General features: G+C 37.4%; 1 protein-coding gene across 1 annotated transcript in view; it reads right to left on the reverse strand.

The window, feature by feature from the left end:
• GALNT17 (polypeptide N-acetylgalactosaminyltransferase 17) overlaps window positions 1–25,272 on the reverse strand; it is a 359,033-nt gene that overhangs the window by 37,686 nt on the left and 296,075 nt on the right. Inside the window, exon 6 of the mRNA XM_075264887.1 lies at window positions 21,470–21,587. Within this exon, the coding sequence (XP_075120988.1) occupies window positions 21,470–21,587 (118 nt within the window). The remainder of the gene's footprint in view (window positions 1–21,469; window positions 21,588–25,272) is intronic.

Here is a 25,272-nt window from a genome sequence, read left to right on the forward strand (position 1 = left end):
TGAATGTGGAAAGTGTGTAGTTGTTAGGCTGTGATGTTGGGGTAATAGAGGGTCTTTGGTGTGTTAGATGCCCCCAGACATGCTTCCCCTGCTGTCCCAGTGTCATTCCAGAGGTGTTGGCATCATTTCCTGGGGTGTCATAGTGGACTTGGTGACCCTCCAGACACGGATTTGGGTTTCCCCCTTAACGAGTATCTGTTCCCCATAGACTATAATGGGGTTCGAAACCCGTTCGAACACACGAACATTGAGCGGCTGTTCGAATCGAATTTCGAACCTCGAACATTTTAGTGTTCGCTCATCTCTAATAATAATAATAATAATAATAATAATAATAATAATAATTATTATTATTATTATTATTATTATTAGTGGTTTTATCCCTCTTCCTTACTGGGCCTATTTTTCAATTTTAACCATGAACCTAAATAACTATTTTAACAATTTCATTTTTTAATCAACCTAGCTATGTTTAATATTTCTTTTTAGGACACATTAGACCACATTAGGTCTTTGTTTTGTGTAATTAGATAATGAAGTATGTGGAGGTTTATTTATACACAAACTATAATTGTAACTAAAATTCATTTTCATCTTTTTTTTATAAAAAAAAATATACTTGTTTTTATATGACACTTAAAAAGAATTTTTCTATGTTTCTCACAATAAAAATTCAATATATAATTGGAATAAAATAGAAAACCCTCAATAGGTTGCAAATCCCTTCACAACCACTCGGTGGCAGTACATAAACATAATAGTGTGAAACTGAGGCGCCTAGGATCCACCAAAAAAGTTATTCTTAGGACCTACTGTACAACTACGTACAATTGCTTACTACTGTACAGTATAATACCTGCTCCCCTTCACAAGTTCCTACAACTGCATTGACACTTTGCTTTTAGTATTAGCCTAATTTCCTGGCTCTTACCTCTGACTCTTTCTGTTATCTCTTACTAGCTTGATGGACAGTTCTTGCTTTAGGGCCTTCTTAGATATTTGATTTTGGGATATTGCATATGTACTCACCTAGTAGTAGGCCACACAAAGAAACGGCAGCAGGATTCTGCAACATGATTGGTGATGGCAGTGTCTGCAGGAACCTCTAGAAGGGAAGGCCTAAGGAGACAGACTACTGGAGCACCTGCCATTGTGCCTAGATGTGACCTCAGCCATCCAATGATGTTATATGATAATAAACAGTGTTGTTGTAGATAAATATTACAGGATGATGCCTATTTGTAGTATAGTCAGTAATGCTATATTGTGCAACGCTTATACAGGGCCCGGGTGTCATCTAGGCTCGGGGGCACAGACAACTCCATATATACCTCTGTGATTTTGGTTTGAAATGAGAAAGCCTGTATAGAACATAGTATTGCATGAAAGAAGTAGTTCTTCTATTAGGTTGATAGAAGTAAACTTTTGGAAATGAATGCAGTCTTGTCAACGTTAATTTATATTTCATTGAAATGTACATTTGTCATCTCTCAGACAGTCAACATGTTTTGCAACTCAGCGCTTTCCACAATAACTTGGTCGGAAACTTGATTAAAGTGGACAAATGAATCTTGATGTTTCAGATTATACAATGCCGATGAGTCTTCCTTAAGATAATCACTTCAATCATTCAGAGCAACAGTAAACGTCAACTGTTCTTGCTATTACACTCACATTAGACTTTAATGCACATACACATTTCATTCACTAACTAGACAGTATGCAGTGAGATCCCGTACTGCCTCATCCCTCCAGTTCTGGCTTTTTAAAATGGATTTTGTATTAAATAAAAACTGCTTGCCAAAAACTTTAGAAAGCTGTAAAATAAAAAGCCAAGGCATAGACACATTCTGGACATCGCCACTTCCAAGCCGTTGGTACTTGGATCCCATGGTGATCTACTATAGCATCCAGTAATAATGCTTTGACACTGTCATGTTACCTCAGTACTGTCCACTGCAGTTAAAGGGATTCTACCATTAAAAAACTAAAGAACTAATTTACATACTGGTAAAAAACGGTATTACTAAGGAATGGCGCAGCGGAGATCCCATCTAAAGGTAGGAGACGAATAGCCTTTAAGATTTTTAATGGTAGAATCCCTTTAATGTTATTGCTGATAGTCCGTATAAACAGACCCATTTTATGAAGAGACCCACTTTGCGGTAAAATCTGCAGCGCGAACACGCTGAGATTTCCTAAACTGGCGTGGTTTTGGAAATTGCAGCATGTCAATTATATCTATGGAAACATCGGTGGCTTTCCCGTAAATATAATTGTAACAGAAAGTTCATGGAGGAAACCCTGCAAGCTTTCTGTTTTCAGCTCTGCAGGAAGAACCACAATGTGTTCCCGCTGCGGTTTTTCCCGCAGTGCTTTAGCACTGCAGATCATCCCGTGGGGCCTTAGCCTAAAAGGGGTTTTCTTGCCATAAATGGATTTTCACACTGATGATCTATCCACATCATATGTCACTAGTATGGGATCTGTGGGGGATCTCCCCATACCCTGCACAGATCTGAGGCTGCCCTTACAGGAAATCTTTGAAAATGTAACTTATTGTACTAGAATAATATTCATATAAATAGTATACGGACCATACTGCAAACACAAATCCCACCCAAGCTGCTAGTCTAGTGACTTCAACTTGTAAAAGCATATTATATGGACCAAATTATTAGCACAAATCCTGTATTAATTCCATATCTATGGATCTACCATATTATGATGTTAGATTGAGTCATTAGACCCAGGGTCATTATGCAGATGAATTTATAGTATTATAGTTGTGTAAATCTAGCCTAAGTCACAATGGCTGTCTACATTCTTTACTCAGCTGAGGACCTTTTCACAAAGGTTCCAAGCAATATTGAAAAAAAAAACAAAACAACAAGTATTACAAATACAGTAAATCCACATTACATTCAAAATCTGAATACTGTAGTTATATTTCCAACACAGAATCCCAAATAACAAAATTCAAACCTGAAAATCTCTTACGTGTTAAACCTAACAAGTCAGGTTTATTGTAAACTCAACATGATAAAGAATAGGAAAAAATATCTTAGTAAGGCTGCTTTTGCATTAGCTATCATTTTTGCGAATTTGGAAATCAAAGACATTGTATATCTGTGTGTATTTTCATGTGCAATCTGTGTCTGATTCATTTGCTATCCATGTGTTATCAATCTTCTTTATTTGTCAGGAATTACCTGAAAAAAGGAATAAAAAATGGGGGTTGGGGGGGGGAACAACCATGAAGGACAAGGAAAGAACAAAAGGGACAGAGCGAGAACAGAAAGGGGGGGTATCAAGGATCAGAGACCATGTAGAGTGCAATGCGTATCCCAAGGAGTCCAGATGGAGTTGAAGGCATCCAGAGTATTATTGAGATTAGCAGTCAAGAGTTTAAGGCTCCTCATCTCTCATTCGAGCCAAAAACTGAAGGCGAGTGGTAGTATTTAGAGATGAGCGAGTACTGTTTGGATCAGCCGATCCGAACAACACGGTCCATAGAAATGAATGGATGCACCTGGTACTTCCGCTTTGACGGCAGCTGGCCGCTTAACCCCCCATGTGCCGGTTACGTCCATTCATTTCTATGCGAGCGTGCTGTTCGGATTGGCTGATCCGAACAGTACTCGCTCATCTCTAGTAGTATTCGCACTCCTCAAGTTTTTTTTGCAATGAGGGTCTTTGCAGCAGTGCGTAGGTAGCGAAAGAGCCTGGAGGCCTTACTACCCAGGTGTCTAGGAGGGGGGTTCAGGAGATAGACTAGGGGATGAAAAGGGACCCCATGCAAAAAAAAGGCATCTGTCAGAGTCCTGACCTCTCTCTCGAGAAGCCTAGGACAAGGGGACATGTCCAGAAAATATGGTACAAGGTACCCTCTGCAGTGCCATTATTAGTGCTATTATTCAGCACTTCTCATTTCTTGAAAAACATGTGAATAGCTCTATTGACTGTAATGGGTTGATGTGCTGTCCGATTTTTTCATGGATAGCCCTTGGATAGTAAGCAGACAGAAAAGTAGTTTGTGTGAAAGGGCCCCAACTGCCCTAAAGTTTGCATGGGTACTCCAACTATAAATTCTATAGGGAATACACCTTACTAATTATGGAAGAGAGTACACTACAGATGTTACTAGCGCCTTTTATACAATAAACAAATTACATATAGAACTTTACTTTTAATAGTTTATGTATAAAATACAGCTCAAAATATAAAATACTTGAAAAATGCTCTTAAGAAAGTATATTAGGATGAAATGTTCCAGCTGGGATTGTACTACTGTATATTTCCTTCCAGAAACACATGTCCTGCAACTCAATTAATAAAAATCGTGAAGACTGATGATCTGTCTCCACTCGTGAGACAATTTATATCTCCAAATAATGTGGAAAAAACATCAGTCCATATTTAACTCCAGAGTACAGGCATTGCCATATTGTATTAAGTTAGGAACTCTGTCGATCAATGATGTTATACCTACTATGTTATGAAAAGTTGGGCTTCTCACTTAAATACTCTGACATCGGCCAGAATTCTCAACTTAACATTAATACTAGCATCCACCACCAGTCGCCGGGAAACAATGTTTCCTACCAGATCTCTGTGGGTCCTTATTTTTCATCTAAAATAAGGACTGCTCAATATTAATATCTAGATGGGGTTCCCTGTATCGGGGTACTCTGTAATTCTATAGTCTCCTGAGGAACCCTGATTATTTTCCTCTAGGGAAAGACAATACAGATTGGGAAATATGTATTATATTCTAGGTTCTTCAAAGTAGCCACCTTTTGCTTTGATTACTGCTTTGCACACTCTTGGCACTCTCTTGATGTGCTAATGGTAGTCAGGCTACCTCTGGCAAGCACATGCCCTCCAAAGAAATGCCACCCCACACCATTAATGACCCAATGCCAAACCAGTCATGCTCAAGGATGTTGCAGGCAGCAGATCGCTCTCCACGGCGTCTCCAGACTCTGTCGCATCTGTCACGAGCTCGGTGTGAACCTGCTTCCATCTGTGAAGAGCACAGAACGCCAGTGGCGAAGTTGCCAATCCTGGTGTTCTGTGAAAAATGCCAAGCGACACCAACGACCTCTGACAGTCTGCCTTCTCCATCATCTGACTCCTAAAATCTGCATCTGTGCATCTGCATCTGAGAAGAGCCTCCCCTCCCCTTTTTGAGAAAGCCCTTTTTGGCATTTCTTTTTTAGTTTAGTTAGTTGCCTGTAATAATATAGAAGTGTACTATCTATATTATAGATCGATTTTAGGTAGAAGAAGGTAATTTTTTTAATTTTTGCACAGGCATTTTTGTTTTTTGTGCAAAACTCACTGCCGCACACTGATCAGTAAAAAAAAAAAATAAACGTTACTGATCTTATTTGTGCTTTTTGGCACAGTTTTTTTTCTCTAAAAGTAGGTAGAAGAAAGAATTTAATTTTTTTGCACAAGCCTTTTTGGGTTTTTTTGTGCAAATCTCACCAGCACTGATCAGTAAAAAAAAAATATACGTTACTGATCTTATTTGTGCTTGTTGATGCAGTTTTTTTAATTTATTTTTTTAATGTAGATTGTGAGCGCCACATAAAGCTCACAATGTACATTTTTTCCCAATTTGTGGGGTGCATTTTCTCTTTTAACCCTTAGTAAATGTGTAAATCCTAGGGCTAAATGAATATATTATTGACAGAAATTGAAAAATGTAAATTTGACCTCCATTTTGTTTTAATTGCTGTGAAATGCTGAAAGGGTTAAGAAACTTTCTAACTGCTGTTTTGGATTCTTTCAGGAGTGCAGTTTTGAGAATGGGGTGACTTATGAGCTTTATTTTATTAGAGAAACTTTTCAAGTTCCCTTCAAAACTGAACTGGTCCTTTGAAAAATGTGTTTTGGAAATTTTCTTGAAAATTTAGAAAATTACTGCTTGATTTGTAAGCCTTATAATATCTGAAAAAAATGAAAGGGTGATTAAAATGTGATTGCTACATAAATCAGAGACATGTTAAATTATATTCATGAAAAAATGTGGGTAGTATGACTTTCCACTTGAAAGGCTGCATTTTTTTCCAAATTTTCACCAAATGTCTTATTTTTTCATAATCAAAGACAAAACATATCCATGAAAATTTACTACTGACATGAAGTACAATGTGTTATGAAAAAAATCTCAGAATCACTTGTCTAAGTTAAAGCATCTCAAAGTTATTGCCATTTAAAATGACACGTTAGTTTTGAAAAAGAGGCCTGGTCCTTAAGTCACTTTTGGGCTGTGTCTCTAAGGGGTTAAGAACATTACATCAAAGTTGGATCAGCCTGTAGTGTTTTTCCACTTTCATTTTGGGGGTGACTCCAAATCAAGTCCTCCATTGGTTAATTAATTTGATTTCCATTGATGACTTTGTGTGATTTTGTTGGCATCACATTCAACTTTGTACAGAACAAAGTATTCAATGAGAATAATTCATTCATTCATTCATTCAGATCTAGGATGCGTCATTTGAGTGTTCCATATATATATATATATATATATATATATATATATATATATATATATATCACTACTGTAGATTTAGAGAAAAACAACTTTGAAGTGATATGTAAATGAGGCAGTTGCTGAAATGGGAATAGCCCCTCAGCTCCTGGACCACTTCTTTTGTCCCTCAAGTAGGTTGTCTGATGTCATAGAAGTGGGTGTATCGACTCCAATTGCACGGGGTGGTGCAGGCAGAAGATGGTAAATGTCTGAGCAGCAAGAGCAGCACTCCAGGGAGCTGAAGACCCTCTCCCAGTGCACCATCTGACTAATTTGCATATCATTTATAGTTGTATTTCTCCACATCTACAAAAGTGATATACATAACAAAGGTATGATCTTTGTCATATTTGTAATGTTCTGTAACATGGTCACTGATAAGTTGACAAAAAGGGATATGCTAACCATACAATTTGTGGGAATTGAAGCCTATTAAAGCTCTTGTTAGAATGTTGTATCATTGTGATGAATTGGTTTAATGAGAAATTGCACTAGTTAACTGAACTGGAGACCCATTTAGTCAGGTCCATCATTTAGTCAGCTTATGGTATAATATTGTAAGGTTTTGCAACGATGGCAAAACTTAAGAGTATATGATTCTGTCATTTACAATATAATAGCATCTTATCATAATACTCTAAATTCAACTATCTCTTCAATTTATATGTAAATGAGACATCTAAGAATGATATCCAGCTCTACAACGTCTGATATTGCACATTTTTTCAGTAATGTAAAACGTGTTTAGTATTAAATGTTTATTTGTGAAAACCAGATATCATTCACAATAAAGCAATAAAATGATGATAAGATTAATAAGCACTGCAACCATTATATAAAAAACATTATTTATATATGTAGAGAGATTTTATGTTGTGCTGCAAGCAGAGTTTATTGATTTGCCAACTACTTGCAACATATCTTAAGAAGGCCAAAGAATCTAACAAAGACACATTCCATTTGATTATGTGTTATCCAGATGTCTCATAAGAGGCACGTATTTCTTATTTATGAACAATTCCATTTCTTTCTTTCACAACCTCTTGAAATGAATGGCTATGGTAGTCAGACGGAAATAATAAAAAGTGAAAGTATTTTTGGCTTCCCAACCTGTTTTATCTTGAAATAATGTTTTAATTAGATGGCAATTGAACACACAACAAAGTGACATATGAAAGGCATATGAGCATAATCTGAATAAAATATGTAGTATCAAAAATCTCTAGCACCATGTACATATTGTGCCTTCAGATGCAAAAAGTAGGTCATGCTATACTGCAACGAAAACAGAAACTATTTAGACGTTGTCAGGCTTCCAGTACAAAACTGAAACAACACTGCTCCAGAACTTTAGACAGAGATAAGACTTGACTCTTTTCAAGGATGCAACGCTTTCAAGTGACAGAAAATCACAAGACATTGATGTATTATTTTGCCTTTATAGTTTTCTTTCACATTATTTTAATTTCAGCTTTTGAACTATGACTTTAGAAATACTATGGCACTCAAGGGAAGAAGTTACACAATTCTCATGTCTCAATATATACTGTATCATGTAGTCCTGAGTAGAGTAAAATAGAGGATGTGTGTTATTATCCAGCCCGATTAACATCTGTACAGCTTATGGAAGTGCAAAAAGTGTAATACTCATGTTGCCATCCCCCTACTGCTTCCATGTCTCATGTTTCATGTCTCCATGTTTCATAGTTTCTCAACCTATTTTTGCTCACCCAGCTCCAGCATTGATGCAGTGACATGACACACAAATCACTGGCTGTAGTGATATTGTGTAAACTCCACCAAGTTGAGTTGCAACCATTGATTGCCTATAGACATAACTTCTTACAACTTTTTTAGATCACAGTATTATAAAAAAAATTCCCGGACTTTTAGATACAGTTTCTACCCTAACAGACAGCCCCTTACCCCATTTCCAAAGTCTAACTGTAACATTTCATAAATGTAGCCTTAAAGAAGGTTAGGAAAAGATATATTTGGTTTAACCTATATATTAAATTATATAAATACATTTAAAACAAATAATTATATATATACAGACACACACCATCATGACCACAAGTGTTGGCATCCCTGAAGCATTTCTCCAAGAATTATAGCAATTACACATGTTTTTTAATACACATGTTTATTTCAATTGCATGTATTGGAACAACGACAAAATGCAGAGAAAAAAAGGCAAAATGGCCAAAACATTATACAGCTCAAAAAATAGGCACCTTTTCAAAATTGTGGTTAAATAACTATTCCAAACATGTGATGCTCATTCCAACTAACCTGTGGCAAGCAACAGGTGTGGGTAATATAAAAATCACACCTCAACCAGATAAAAAGGAGAGAAGTTAACTCAATCCTTGCATTAAAACAATAACGCCTTGGAATATATTGAACCAGGCTTTTATTTTGACAGATATCATGAACAGATAACGTGTTTCAGGGTTTTTACGTGAGGACATAAAGTACGCACCTCTTCTTCAGATCTTTGCTGTTATAACAGCACTGGTTTTGTTTGTAGCTGCCTTGCAGCCGTGTAAGAGAAGATCACACTTTTTCCAAAGGGTGTACAGCACCAAATATTAAGTTGAGGGTACTATTAATTTTAACTATTATTTTGGAGTTTTGTGTGAAATTATACAATTTTCTCTGGTTTTTGTGTTGTTCCAAAATATTTAATTTTGTTGAAAAAAATTCAATGGTGCCAATATGACTGTAGTAACTTTGGGCAAATTCTTGGTATAAACTACAAGTTGGGGCAGGCAAATTTGTAGATCAAGTTACATCCAAGATAAGCTGTAAAATGAGGCTGCATTTATGATATTGCCCTTCCTATTATTTATTAAGAGCTTTTTGTCACAGAAGTCACCATTATTGGCTGCATTGCATTAAATATCATACAGATGAGGATTATAGAGAGGTATGTGTACAAGTAACTGCTGCCCTATACCAATGCCAAAAGGGGCATCCATTTTTGAACCACAATTCTATATAGTGGGGATACTTGAATCTGTACTACCATGATGAATTATATCCAATTCCAACAATACCACCAATAACAGTTCTCGTTGAGACAACAAAAAGCAAAACCAAATGTGCAATGATTATAAGGGCATAAAATAGAAATTAGAAAATATACACCGTATGTATTTTTGGCACTATATTCATATTCCCTCATAGGTTAAGTCAGACAATAAAATGTAATAAGAAGCACTGAGTTGTGAGAATTTCACATCTGCAGCCTTATAACTTGTCATAAAGATGCTTAAAGCTAATGCCAAATGTTTAAAATCTATAAAAAGCAACATTAACAAGATGAATAAATCTCTCATCCTTAGGATGCAATATTAAATATAAGTATTGTTGTGAGATTTCAGGACATATTACCCCAGCTAGCCTTTACCAGCTTTACTAAGGCATTAGAAAGAAACCATTCACTTTTAATCAAGGCAGATGGGAGAATTGGCTTGTGTATGCCGCAACAGACTGTCCTTCTCCCAAAGACAATAACACGATTAAGACAACCAGAAGGCTAAATGCCAAAATGGAAGGGCAATGTTGTTTACTTTTTCTAATTACTAACAAACAATTCTTGAATAAATTTAACCTTACTGGTTTTTAATAAACATTTTGATACATGATGAAGTCAGCTATTGGTGAAACCTGTATATGAAATCCATTATATCTTTAAGCACTATAAAACTTGGAATCCCCACAGGAAACAAAAACATCCTGAGCCTCCCCATTGTCGCTGGAGATACTAGAGGGTGCAATGGAGCTATACACGTGTATAACCTATGTTGCAGAAGTGCAATTGCTATTCAGGGTTTGACTCATTAAGAAATAGTATAAATTAGAAAATAAAATATTCCCTATTGTTTGTACATAACTTGTAACAAGTTTATATACATTATAATAACAGATCTGAACACCTATTAAAGGTTTTTTTCTGGGATTATAACATTGATAATCTATCCTTTGGATAGGTCATCAGTGGAGGACTGTCTGGGGTGTAACCTCAGTTAGTGTCACTTCTGCTTCAAAGGCCATGTTATGTCAAGTTCATTGGTCACATGCCATGTTTGCTATTAACTCTCAGTCAAGTGAATAGAGCTTAAATGCTGTACACTGTGCGGAGCCTTGGATTTCAATGAAGATGCCTCAGTGCTCGCCTGAAAGCTGTGGTATTGTTAGACAGATGTCCAGATGACATGTCTGCCTCTGGTCCTGACCTGTAAATGCTGCGTGTCCCTCTTTATCTCACTGTTGTGCATGCCAGCAAATGCTGCTTCTTAAACGTACACACTAGTTCATCTGTTTCCATTTAATCACTGCTATTCATTTTCTATATACTGTAAGTCTGACAGTCCTAGCCCCACAACTGCACAATAAGGCTGAGTTCAGACAGGGTTTTTTGGTTAGGATTTTGACACAGAATCCACGTCAAAATCCTGACCAAGAAATCGTCTCCCATTGAAATCAATGGGTGCCGGTGAAAACTGAAAAGTGACATGTCCGTTCTTCAGGAGGATTCCACGGCCAGTTCAGCCACAGACGTCCACCTGAAAACACTCCCTCCCGACTAGGCCCATTCATATGGGCCTAATTGGGAGTGGAGTGCTGCGACTAGATGCCAATGCACTGCACCGGAAACCAGTCGTGGCTACTGTTGTTTTGGTCCGGTATCTACGGTGGCCTATGCATCAAATTCCAGACCAAAAAACCCCATCTCAACTCAGCCTAAGATTCTAGTACTCTAGACTCACTTTAGGTGTGCCTGTTGTCTGTCCTGAACCATAGGCGTTTGCCATGACCATATGCCTGGACATGACTATTCTATTGCCTGACTCTGGGTGCTTCGCATGTCTTGGCCTGATAAGTCAGCTGACACCAACATGGGGAACACCTCAGGAGGTAGTCATTTAGCAGTCTGCCAAATAATACGCTCATACACACTTGGAGTACTAATTGTATTTTCAGACTCAATTTTTCAATATTTTAACGCTTGCTGTCTGAGACTTTAACTTATATTTATTATAATTGTTTCATTTAATTCTCGTGAAATGAACAATGCTTCAAAATTGTCTTCTGGCAATATAAAAGGCAGATGATACCATTTAGATTCAAATGACCTAGAAATTATTCTTAAAAGTAGTCTATATATAAAAGATAATATATTACTGGTGCAGAAAAATGAAAGGTTGCACTGTTCTCAGGATATATACGGTCATAGACTGTAAGATAAATAACATGACATTTCCAGGTGCTCTTTAACTTCATTTACCATTGAAGTATTTTACAACCTACCTACTATATACTTTATTGTAGTGAAATTCTAGAAAAAATGTGTGGTCATGGAGATATTTTACAGCACACATGAATGCAGTGAAATGTAACATCTTAAAGTATATGCTCTGTAAAGTTTAAGGTCTGGGAGAAAAAAAAACAAGACTGTAGACTAGGAAAATTGAATAAGACAGAATTATTCCCAATAACCATAAGCACAAAGATACAGTACAACAGTTCAAGGGTGTGACTAATGGGGTTACAGATCCATGTCCTGGTGTTTGAGGAGGCTCAGAGACTCCTTTGCTACATAGGACACCAGGAGGTACAAGGTATCTAAAGGAAAAAATCTTATTCATTTATTTGAGTTATTTCCTCACTGAAGCTTGCACTCTAATTTCACTTCAAGGCCAGCTTTACAAGTAGAGATGAACGAACAGTAAAATGTTCGAGGTTCAATATTCGTTTCGAGTAGCCCCTCAATATTCGACTACTCGAATCGAATATCGAACCCTATTATAGTCTTTGGGGGCAAAATGCTCGGTTCAGGGGTAGGCAACGTTCGATCAAATTATACTTACCTAGTCCACGAGTAAGGGTCGGGCTGGATCCTCTGAGCATTCTTCTCCTTGCAGCGTCCCCGCGGCGTCTTCCGGCTCTTCATTCACTCTGCCAGGCATCGGGCCTGGGCAGAGTGAATGAAGAGCCGGAAGACGCTGCGGGAAGCTGCACGGAGAAGACTTCTAAAGGTAGGAGAAGAACCAGCGTTGATTGGCCGACTGTATAGCATTCGGCCAATCAATTCTGGTTCTGCATCAAACTTTTCCATTCGAATAGCGAGTGGTGCTCGATCGAGTACGAGTATTTCGAATACCGTAGTATTCGATCGAATACCTACTCGATCGAGTACTACTCGCTCATCTCTATTTACAAGTCATTAGTGATGTAGCCTGCTTTAGACAATGGGAGATTCATTATAAGCAGTGTATTGTTTGCTTCTTATTATGTCCCTTGCGCCCATGATCTGCCCCTACCCACCTTTAGTAAAGTGGTGAGGCCAGTGCAAAAACATCACTTGTCACTGTTTTAGTTGCAAACTAGTCTCAAAATAGCCACAAATTTCTCTGAATTTATTTTTGCAAAATGAAACTCCTGATGATAAGGTGAATGAGAGGATGTCTTACTGTTGGCACCCACAGCATTTATTTGAGAAGCAAAATTCATTTTCCTTGTAGTGCCATCATTGCTGAATATATGAAAAGTATAAATAAAATATTCCTCCCTATTACTTGCCATTTCAAATCGTTTTTTTAAAATGATATGTCAAAGATATAATATGTATCAAAAGTGGTCACTGATGGCCCGGATACTGCAAGTGACATCCTGTATAGACTTCAGCACAGTATTACGTGTGCTTAAACTGTACTGCTTGCAGCTTTCTTCAGAGACCAAAATACTGCACATATGTGACCCAGATTCAGCGGTCCAAGGAGAACCACGGATAATTGTGAGGAGCCAAAAAATCAGTATGCTTAGCCAAGTGCACTAGACTGTACGTTCTTGAAATCAATGGATCACAATTTATGACTTTTTCATGTCAAAATGTATTATCTTATTGGACGAGAGATAGGAGATCACCAGAATTTTCAGGGAAAATCCTTGCAAATGTGGGAGTAATGTGAATGTTGAACATATAAGTCCTAAATCTGGCACTTTTGAGCTATGCACGAAAAAAAAAACAAAGAAAAACAGATCGCTGGTAAACAAAATTAAAATTTTGAATCCCATAGAAATTAATGTGATACTTTAAAGAAATCCTAACGGTATACCTAGCCTAAAATAGAGCACTAAAAAAAACTTATTGGAACATTAGATGTGTAAGATGCATTATTAACACAAAAGCTTCAAGTTGTAATGGTTTCTAAAGCACCTAATAGCTAAAATGAAAATAAAAGGGTACTCTGCAACAATGCAACAAAAAAGAGATACTACAAAAGCAAAAACGGTGAAAATAGATATTCCCGTAATGTAAGTGCACAAACTGCAATTAAAGCTTGTGAAGCAAATGGCAGAGATTAGATTAGCTAATAAACATTCCTCTTCTAGAATTGGACCATCAAGGAGGACTTAGTAGCAATAATACAATCAAAGGCGTAATGATGTCTTCATCGATTACACAAATCTCTGTGAAGTAGATCAAACACAGGTAATTAACCATGCACAACACTAGTAGAGAGTACGCGCTATATGTTCTCCCTAGGCAGCTCATGTTTGCAACAAATAGATTGCACAGATTAATTTCTGTTTCATGATGAAGGTCATAGAATTAGTCTTGGTGGTTAAATATAATTATTACAAGCACCATGCTAATACAATAAATTGTTTCATTTAACCATTTGTTTAAAGCTTTACATAATAAATAATGTAACATATGCTTATTCTAAATAGCTGTGACTTAAATAGACTCTGTCGCTTCATATACACGAATAGTACAGGTGAAGATAAGACACTTTGTATTTTATCCTATCAGAGAGAAATGCCTCTTTCTGCTCTTATCAGGCTGCTTCATTACTTCCCCTCCCTCTAATAAACTGACTTTCACTATGAAAATCACAGCTTTGTGCTAGGGTCGCACTAGCATTGGGGTCTCCATAATTCGGGTCCATATGGGGACCTGGAAGGTGGAAACCCTGTTCACTTCAGAAGCAGTTACCAGACACCATAGACTATAATGGAGTCCTCCTGATCAAGTAGTGCAGGAGATAAGAAAGATAAGCTTAGTCTGATGATATATATATATATCCTGTATAGTGCTGTTTTAATGACAGACACAGATTTTCCAGCTTAGACAAAAATGCTAATTATAGATACAGAATGCAGAGGGGCAAACTGCTAAACACTATACTATATATAGGTGACCTAATGACCAGAAGTGATGTTACTCAATATGTACACACATGGCATCTTATCCTTAATAGACAAATGAAGCAACAGAGATCATTTAGCTCCAGATTTCACTGAGCAAATGTTGTCTGAGTCCAAATGACCACTCCTCTTCAGACAAAAATTTAGTATTTGCAATATAGTATATACCTTTAAACCTCAGCCATTTTTCAAGTACTGCTTCACACTAGTCTAATGCTAGCTACCTGCGACAGGAGGTTCCGATGCCCCTATCCACTATTTATGATTAAATATACCCCCCCTCCTCATCCATCGGGGATCACATAGCAGTCACTGTTTCTGTGGTACAAGTGATTGAGTGGATGTAAAGAATGGGGCCACTGTAATGATGGCATTATATAAAAACAAATGATGAAAAGTTTAGTGCTCCGGACACTAGAGCATATCTGCCTAGTTGTATCTCCGGAGTCTCAGTTTATCTCCACGACTGATTGTCTTTAAAATCAGATCCCCAAAATACCTCATAATATCCATAAATATCCATCTCACTAATTATTATACACATTTGATGGTCACTGTGTCATTATTGAAATAAAGACTGATAAGCCTCTTTATCATGGGCCAATGGGCGAGGAATACTAACTGAGGCATATATGTTTGTATTATTGTGAAATTGAAGGCACGTTGTTGGTAAAATAGGCCTGCCCTCCATTACTTATTACACAGTTCCCTTTACTTTAGAAGCAACACAATTCAATTGAGGCAAAAAAGTGGTGACTCTGGCTGGATAGAAATAAATAGAAAAATGAAGTGTAAATCTCAAGTATAAATAAGAAAATCTTTAAGCCTTAATATGTATTCTGTTACAATAGACTCAAAATATATTTACATCTATCTATCTATCTATCTATCTATCTATCTATCTAACAGTGCTTGGTGATTGTAGCCCCTTCACATGGCGTAAGCACTCGGCTCATTCCGAGCCGCACACGCGAGTGCTTCTAAACACTTCCCATTCACTTCAATGGGAGCGATCGTAAAGCCGGCTTTACACGCGCTCCCATTGAAGTGAATGGGAAGTGTTTAGAAGCGCTCGCGTGTATGGCCTGTAATGGGCCGAGCGCTTACGCCGTGTGAAGGGGCCCTCAGATTTGTGCCTCCAGTAATTTTTTAAACACTTGTTTTTGAGAACATATTGAGGTAATCCACACTTGAACCTTTTGTTCACTTTTGGTACACAATTTGAAGGTAAAGCCCGCTTTATCGAGGGTCAGATGCAATGTAACAAAGAAATTGTCATGGTGAGTGAAGAAGCAGAGCACTGGTTTGTCAAGCCTTTTATGCAACCTTCCCCTCTTAAAGCAAAATGACAAGAAATTCTATGTAGAAAAACTTAGAAAAAGATGAAAAGGATTTGGTTATTCCATCATACACTATATTTACACTATAAAAACGGGAAACAATGTAAGCTGTGAAAACTGATTTTTCTTAGTGTTCATAGCTTGTAATGATAGAGAAAAATGAAACGCTCATATTGCTATAATTTTTGACAATTACTATTTTCCTATTAGTTTTTATACAACATAATTATAAGTATAATTTACTGTCTGTGATTGAATTATGTCTTTTTATAGATCCTCAAACCAATTTAGTTTTACAGTGTTCATAGAAATTTTTTTCATTTTTGAAAGGAACACTCCAGGCAAAGCTAATTTACTGTTTTATACCTGGTCCAGGCTCTGATGTGGAGGAGCATGATACATGGATTCAAAGAACACCAGAGAGAGAAACCCTACGTTATACTCCACCTCCTCAGGCCTTGCACCAGATATAACAAATAATGGTTGATTTTAATAGAAATTTTTATACTGTTTATTACATTTCATTTTCAACTTTTCACTATATAACTATGAGACTTATTTCTTGAATCCCAAAAATCTCCTTTTAACACCTTCCTATAGCAGGCATTTTTCAACTTTTTTTTGTTTTGGACTCTTCACCTTCTAAACTCCATAACTTTTTTTTTTCCAGCCTTGGATCTCATTCCAGGACATAGTAGCAATGAAAAGTCAATGTCTGCAAACAGTGTTTGTAAACTTCCCTCAAAGTAGTTATTCTCATGGTTTCTTAATGTCTTCTAGAAATTTTAGAAGTAGACTTATTCCTTAACAATGATGTAACGATCGCGGACAAGACCGGGCCCAAGAGGATACAAGGCCTGTGGCATGCTGGAGATTGATAGGGCCCCAAACCAGCATGATAGTGGTCAGGAAAAGCCTGGTTACCCAACTGCTATACATATTGTTAATGGAAAGCCAGCCTCTTTCCAATAGATGCCAGTCCAGAGTAGGCTCTTCCAGCCTGGGAAGGGCCGGCCCTTCCTTGCCATGGATCCCACCCTAATTTTGTCCAAAACCTCTTGGACGCACATTTCTGTGAATTGATTTCACTACTATCAGCTACTATGGAATATTCATCTTTAAATAGCTCAGCGTAGCATTATTATCTTCTACTTGAGATACTTTTTGCAAGTAATTTTAAAGTTGCTCTATAATAAATCGTATTCTTCATGCATAATAAATGTTAAGTTTTAGAAGAGTATTGCACATTAATGGAAAATTAGCTTTTTTTTGCCAAAAGGAAATTGTATTTTTTCCCTTTAGAGGCTGATACAAGATATGTTGAGAAATTGACTTGACATGTGACAGCAGAAACTGAACTTTTATGTTGTACCTGTGAGGTGCATGATCTGGTGACTGTGTCCTTGGATACTAGTGAAGCTCACAGTACTAAGCAAGATAGCGCTGACAATTTTCCTGTAAAGTTGGAAGCTGTCAGTGGTAACAATGAGAGTAAAGTAAGTTTGTGGAGTAGGGAATTTAGAGAAGAGCGGGTACTCATAGGAATGAATGGACGCAGCCATTCATTCCTATGGGTGCGTGCTATTTGAAACGGCCGTTTCGAATAGTACTCGCTCATCTCTAGCCTAGGCATGATATACTAGTGTGTGGTGCAGAAGAGATGTGTGCCACTACTAATGAAGTTCTTAATATTACAAATAAAATGTATATGGGCGCACCCATAGGGAGATTACACATAGGGAGATTGGGATTAAAGATGTTAGACAAATGGCAAAGGTATAAAAATGTGTATGGATGATGGCTATCCTCAAAATTGGAAACACAATGAGACAGAGACTAGAGACCTATAGATATATGGAATGTCTCTGGGAAGTTGGATGTTTCATTTGATTTGCAGACAAGTGAGTTGTTAATGAATAGCAGTCAGGGGAGAAGGCTCAAAAAGTAAGGGGAAAAACTGCTCCCATTATGATCCCTGTCTGGTCAAAAACAGAGCCACGTAAGTGGGTATACACTTTTATGTGGAAAAATTGAGTAGTAGACCTAGGGTCTCATAGTCAGGGACACTGAATGTGTTAGTGGCCAGATGGCTGAGGGTTTATTTTTGTATTATGTATTTGTCACTTCTTTTGTAAACAGAAGAATATAAAGCTGGCTGAGGTTCGATTTGAATCAATCCACTGCGTTGGCGTGTGAAGTTATTGGAAATTTCTGATGTGCCAACCATCTTGATGAAGAGATAACAATCTGTGACCTATGATAACTCACAATTTTTCATAAAAAGTTGAAAAAGTTAAAAATAAAATATAAAAAAGTAATAAGTTCAAATTTCATTTAAAAATAATACATAATGTAAATAAAATAAATTAAACATTGCAATGAAAATTAATGTTTAGTCACCCAGCGATCAAAAAGTCATATACACCAAATGTTAGTACCAATAAAAACTACAACTTACTCCACAAATAAAGAGCTCTGACATATCTCAGTAAAAAAGTTATAGGTGTCAGAATATGGTGACCCCAGGAAAATCGTTAAGTTTAAAAAATGAAGTTTTAATAGTGAGCACTGGAAAAAAAATTAAAAGCAATATAAATATGATAACCGTCAGACAAAGTTGCCATGTGGGTTTTAATGCAGAGTGAATGCGGTAGGAATAAAACGCAAAAACTAATAATAAATTTGTGAGTTTTTACACAGATTCTGCAAACTGTTAATAAAAGCTAATGAAAACATTATATACACCCCATAATGGTTCTAAATAAATGTAAAAATTATCTTCATATTGCAATGTTGAGAAAAAAATAAAGAAATTATGAATTTTGGAAGGCAGGGAGGGAAAATATAAAAAAGTCGCAAAGCTTTAATGTCCAAACTACCCTTCGACCTTAAAGGGTTGAAAGTATGGGGAGCGAGAAGTGTGTCTCGAGTCAGCATGCAGTTACAGCTGATCTGGGGAGTCCTGGCAAATAAACCCCACAAATGTAAAACTGATATCCTATCAAATTGATAGGACATCAATTTTTATAAACTGGATAATCCTGTTAACAAAACTGGAGATTAGCTAAGAGTGGACAGGCTTGTATTTATTTAAGCAACAATGGAAAAGTCAACTTTAAAAGAGGTTATTAGGATATAATCTCAAAGGGCTATCAATGGGATATATCGTAGATCCCTGACGAAGGGTGCGAAACGTACATTGGGGCTCTGAGTGGGAGTTACAGTGGTGAGCACAATACTCTGTATACTTGTATCTGGGGAGTCTGAGTATACCTTTATGTATGCAGGAACATACAATTGTGGCTAGTGTTTTATTTGCACATGCTTGTCTTGCACTCTATCTATTGATTCATTCATGAAGCTAGATACATCTTAAAGAGGACCTTTCACCATATCCGGGCACAGGCAGTGTTATATACTGCCGGAAAGCTGACAGTGCGCTGAGTTCAGCACACTGTCGGCTTTCCCGATCTGTGCCCGGTGTGAAGAGCTTACGGTCCGGTACCGTAGCTCTTTTATGGTCAGAAGGGCGTTTCTGACCATTAGCTAGAGACGTCCTTCTGCCGCGCGGCGCCAATCGCACTGTGCTGTGGAGCGGGGAGGAACACGGCCAGCACTGCTACACCGGAGAACTGCTGATCCCTGCTGCACACTCAGCTCTGCTGTATTTCCCAGTTAGCTTAATCCCCACCGCGAAAAGCTGGGTTGCGCAGATACAGCCTGGCTTAATTGCTGTGAATCCCACTTCAACGTTTGTGGGTAGACACTGTGCCAAGCTTGTTTCAGCTTCTCCCTTTAGTGTAGCTCTTAAAAGAGCTGTTGTGTTCTTCTTCTTTGATATTCCTGCCTAGCAGAATCTAAAAACCTAACTAGCCCTCAGCAGATGTCTCTCTCTAAGTGCAAGCACAGAATGAATCGGAGTTGATGCCGCCTGTTCGTTTGAATCTGAGGTCATATGTCCTTGGCAGCCAATGGCTTTTTCCTAGTTTTTTCAATCCCCAATGGAGGGGAATCAAACTGTAAGTGCATTTTCAACGCGGTGTTCTAATCCTTATGTAACGTCTCTGCCTGTTTGGGTCACTGCGCCACCCTCTGCTCGCATGCTGCAGTGCAGGAGGCATATGCAGTTTCATTCCTTGCTTAGAGTTTTTGGTTGCACTTGTTCATCCCAGTGCTCCTTAGATTGTATCAGTGAGGAGAAAGTCTCAGCTACTAAAATTTGGGAACGCCCCTCCAGTCTTAAAACCTGGTGGTATAAGAAATGCCAGGCTAATAAGCAACTTTTGCCTGGTCCTCAAGCGTCTGTTGTTCATGAAGATCTAAAATACAAGACAGAGAAAATTCTGAATCCCTCTAGAACTGGTTTATCTGGTGAGGGTCTGGTGGCCCCTCATAAAAGGGGGGGTATTGTAACGTCTCTGCCTGTTTGGGTCACTGCGCCACCCTCTGCTCGTATGCTGCGGTGCAGGAGGTGTGTGTAATTTCATTCCTTGCTTAGAGTTTTTGGTTGCACTGTGTGAACATGGCTCAATTTCTGTAATTGAATTTCAACCACACCCGTCTTCTGCCCTTGTTTGCCTCTGTTTATGAAGTGGTTAATTCTAGTCTTGCCCTGTGATTGACAGCCTATCCACCTATCAACTCCAGGTGGGGTACTTCCTCCCTATTTATTCTTGGCTTTCATTCACATTGGTTCTTGCTATTGCCTTGTGCGTGATGGCTTTTCTCTTGCTGTTTATTCTTGTATTTTGATTCTTGACCTCTGGCTTTTCCTATTGACTACTCTTTTGGATATCGATTATGACATTGCATTGCTCGACTGTTACTGAACCCTTGGCTTGCTGACCTCCCGTTGTTGTTGTTTGTCTTGTCTGCGTTTTGTGTTTCACGTATATAGGAAGGGTATATCGCCAAGTTGCCGCCTATTCCATAGGATAGAACCAGGCAAGCAGGAAGGGACAGTGGGGTGTTTCAGCTTAGGGATCACTGTCTCTTGTGCCCCTTTCCCAGGGTTTCTAGCAGCTACTAGGAAATTGCTCCCATTGCAATTCCCTTACACCTTGTATCAACCATGACGATCCACAAAAATAGTCATAATAGAAGCAGCAAGAAACAGTAATTTCCAAAATATGAAGTACCACAATAACAAAAAAAGTGTCATAAATCTGTAATGTCCACACATGAGGTGCCCTTCCCCAACTGACAGTGTAAACAATATTATTATGATTTTTATTTCCCTTACAGAAATGTATAAACTGCATAATAGTGTATATCATGAAAATGGATCCCTGTATGAACTAAAACTATAATATTACTTTAGAAAGAATGAAATTTATATTATAAACAAAAAAAATGATCTAACCTTAATACCGAGTTCAATGTTTTCTCCTCCATAAACATCCATTCCTGGATCCAGTAGACCAATCTCCCCAAAGAATTGTCTGTTGACAACAAAGGAGCAGCCAATCATGGCAGGAGTTCTAAGAAATTAAGAAAAAAAATATAAGATATTAAATGACAGAGAATTATTACACAATTTCCTTAGATATTTTTACAAAAGAATCACTTGACCATCTATTGTATGTTGCACATGTTACACAATGTATCCTATTACATAATAACAATATATAAATATATATATATATATATATATATATATATATATAATATATATATATATATATATATATATATATATATATATATGTAATAAAAGTAAAGTTCAGCCTCTTTTCCTAAAATGTTAATCCAGAAGAAGACAAAACCATTCATGTACCAAATGTCAATATTCCGCATCTTATAACTTCTTCCAGATTGAGTGCAGCTGTTACACGTCATATGAATGTTAGAGGGAAGCCAGAGATAACACTGTCTCTTTATCTCCGCTTTTGTGGGAAGTCAGAGTGTGGATCCATTTATCCTTACAGCACCTATGAAACAGTCCCTTCCAGATAAAGAAGCAAGTTAAAAATGAGCATGGCTGCTTAGTTCGGAAATTGAAAGATAAGAACAGGGGCCCATGTATCAAGTTGTAACTGTTATCTGTCAGAATTATTTGGGGCACACTTATCTGTCACTGACAGTATTGAATAGAATCTCTTCTGACTGCTGAAGCTAAAGTTCTTTTGACGTATTGTACTTTAGTGTCTCTTACTGAAAGCTACTACATTTATATATAGGAACATTTGACATAGAAGGAGGTTGTGTTAAAGTGAGTCTTCTGGAGGATCATTGGGTATAAACTGAACACATAGTACTGTAGGCTATTTCACTGAATCCAGCGGGGATTTCTTGGTTATCCAGTGATGACACACTTAGAAATAAAGTGTTTCTTAGGTTTAGTGCATATACACAGGATTTAGAACATGCTTGAGGTGGAAAGGATGGCACTCAGAATAAGAAAACACAGGCCATTGAGGAATAGGCAGCATGAGGGAATGGGGTGGGAGCCAGCAGAAGACGCCAGTCACTTGGAGCTGAAGGAATACCCTAAGTAGTAATTCTTTCATACAGGTTTTAAAAGCCTCTATAAAACACTTGATAAATGTGGCACTAGGCATCTTGCAGTTTGTTTTTTTTGGCACAAATTGCTATTTTGATTAGTAAGTCTCTCCCAATGTGTTATACTCCATGATCCTGCTGACAGATAAAGAAGTATATGGAAAATCTTAATTGTACAACTAGAGAAATACAAAAGTAATTCAATGAAAAATAAATACAACCCAGGCCATTTTAACATATCTTCTAAGTTCTTTCATGATTCTAAACAAGATACTAGAATGTCCATTCATCTCATGAGGTTTACAATAATGATAACGTAAAGTCGTAATGTTGTTAGGTCCTAAGAACCTAGTACTAGCAGTGAAATGCATCAAAGCTTCATGTCACTAACCACCTCCAATGGGGGAATTGCTTCATGTCCAAAGATATCATCATCCTGCGGTGTCATCCATATAGATGACTGGTACTGCACTCATTGGATATTTGCTTAGCAAGTATATTGTGTGAATATGTTGTCTTTGTCACATCAGTTATATAAATACAATATAGAGTTGTTTATACATTTTCTTTTTGTATATTGCAGTTTCTTGTAGCATTGTGTCTTTAGTGTGGTGCATCCGTCCACTGCCATTGGGGCTAAAACATATACATTGTTTTAATACTGTATGTTGAGTTTTTTGTTAGACATATTTAAGCCACAATAATTTCACAGTAAGGGTGCATTCACACTGAGTAAACGCTAGCTTATTTTGTAGAGTAAAATTACACTTGTAAATTTTGCTATCCCATTGACTTCAATGATATTTTTTTACAAGTGTAAAAATACGCCTGTAAAAAATACGCCTGTAAAAAATACGCCTGTAAAAATACGCCTGTAAAATGTCATTGAAGTCAATGGGATAGCAAAATTTACAAGTGTAATTTTACTCTACAAAATAAGCTAGCGTTTACTCAGTGTGAATGCACCCTAAGGGACACACAAATATTGAAGGGTTATTGTCTCTTTAGAAAGCAAAAATCTTTTGACTTCCTCACCTAGATTGGACAACCAAACAAAGGGGGTACATTAATGTATGGCTATACTCAGTCATTTTTTGGCAAATATGTACTATGGTCATTTATACTTTATAACACATGAGATAGGTTAGGAGTATGTTTAGCTCTAAAGTATGTCTTTTGTATTTCTTGTCTATTAAACTGAAAGGAGATTTATGGTGGATTTATAAGACCGATTTTGATTAGAGACAAGTTTTGAAGGACGGCATGACAATGTAAATACTTTGAATAGCTACTTTTGTTCCATTATCTATATACTGATGTATTGTTTAACTTGACTTCCTTGATAACTTCATGCACTGTAACATCTTATCTCAGAAGTTTGAGAAAATCAATTGAGGAGTCCAAATGCTTAGTGGTGTATAGCATCCTTCCACCTGTGTTTGTCACAGTATTAATAAAGGATCGTCTGTTTTAGGCAGTGAGTGGTATTCATTTAATTTCTTTCATTTAACTTTTGTGATCTAAACACCAAACAATCCCAAAAATGTACAAGCTTGTTCTGCAAAAAAAAAAAAAAAAATAGCTATAAAAAAGGTATGTGTGTCACACACTGGAACTACTATTATTACAATCTGATGTCTCCTCAGAGCCCTGAGTACAATAAGTGGAGGTCCAGGGGAGGTGAGTAAAAATAACAGTCATACTCACCTTGCCTCACCTCTTCTGGGTATTGTGGGGCTATTTTTATAATTAATATATGATAAGTGGCATTTGAAAAAACAATAAAAATAAAATAATTTGCTAAACATTAAACCTTGATAGAAGCAATAGGGCAGATTTAAGATGGTTCAGCAATTATTAGAGATATATGCTTTTGAATATTTTTGGCATACCTTGAATGGGCTAAATCTAAAATCTATGCTATAAATTTCAGGTGTTATTTATTCCAGATTTGTCTAAAAGGGGTTCGCATAAGAAAAGTGTGACTTTTTAACAAAAGAAAACTGGCATGCTGTATGCGATAAATTCACCTGAGATTGTAATTTTTAACAATGCAGTACATTCTCTTAAAGAGGTTAACACTAGAGATGAGCGAACAGTGTTCTATCGAACACATGTTCGATCGGATATCAGGGTGTTCGCCATGTTCGAATCGAATCGAACACCACGTGGTAAAGTGCGCCAAAATTCGATTCCCCTCCCACCTTCCCTGGCGCCTTTTTTGCACCAATAACAGCGCAGGGGAGGTGGGACAGGAACTACGACACTGGGGGCATTGAAAAAAATTGGAAAAAGTCATTGGCTGCCGAAATCAGGTGACCTCCATTTTAGACGAATAGTGGATTTCAAATCCGGGTCATATGAGAATGTGAACTTTGTGACTATGAGACAGGGATAGCTGTACAGGCAGGGATAGCTAGGGATAACCTTTATTTAGGGGGGAATGTTATTAAAAATAACTTTTTGGGGCTCTATCGGGTGTGTAATTGTGATTTTTGTGAGATAAACTTTTTCCCATAGGGATGCATTGGCCAGCGCTGATTGGCCGAATTCCGTACTCTGGCCAATCAGTGCTGGCCAATGCATTCTATTAGCTTGATGAAGCAGAGTGTGCACAAGGGTTCAAGCGCACCCTCGGCTCTGATGTAGCAGAGCCGAGGCTGC

The sequence above is a fragment of the Leptodactylus fuscus genome, chromosome 2, assembly GCF_031893055.1.
Source record: "Leptodactylus fuscus isolate aLepFus1 chromosome 2, aLepFus1.hap2, whole genome shotgun sequence".
Classification (NCBI taxonomy): Eukaryota; Metazoa; Chordata; class Amphibia; order Anura; family Leptodactylidae; genus Leptodactylus; species Leptodactylus fuscus.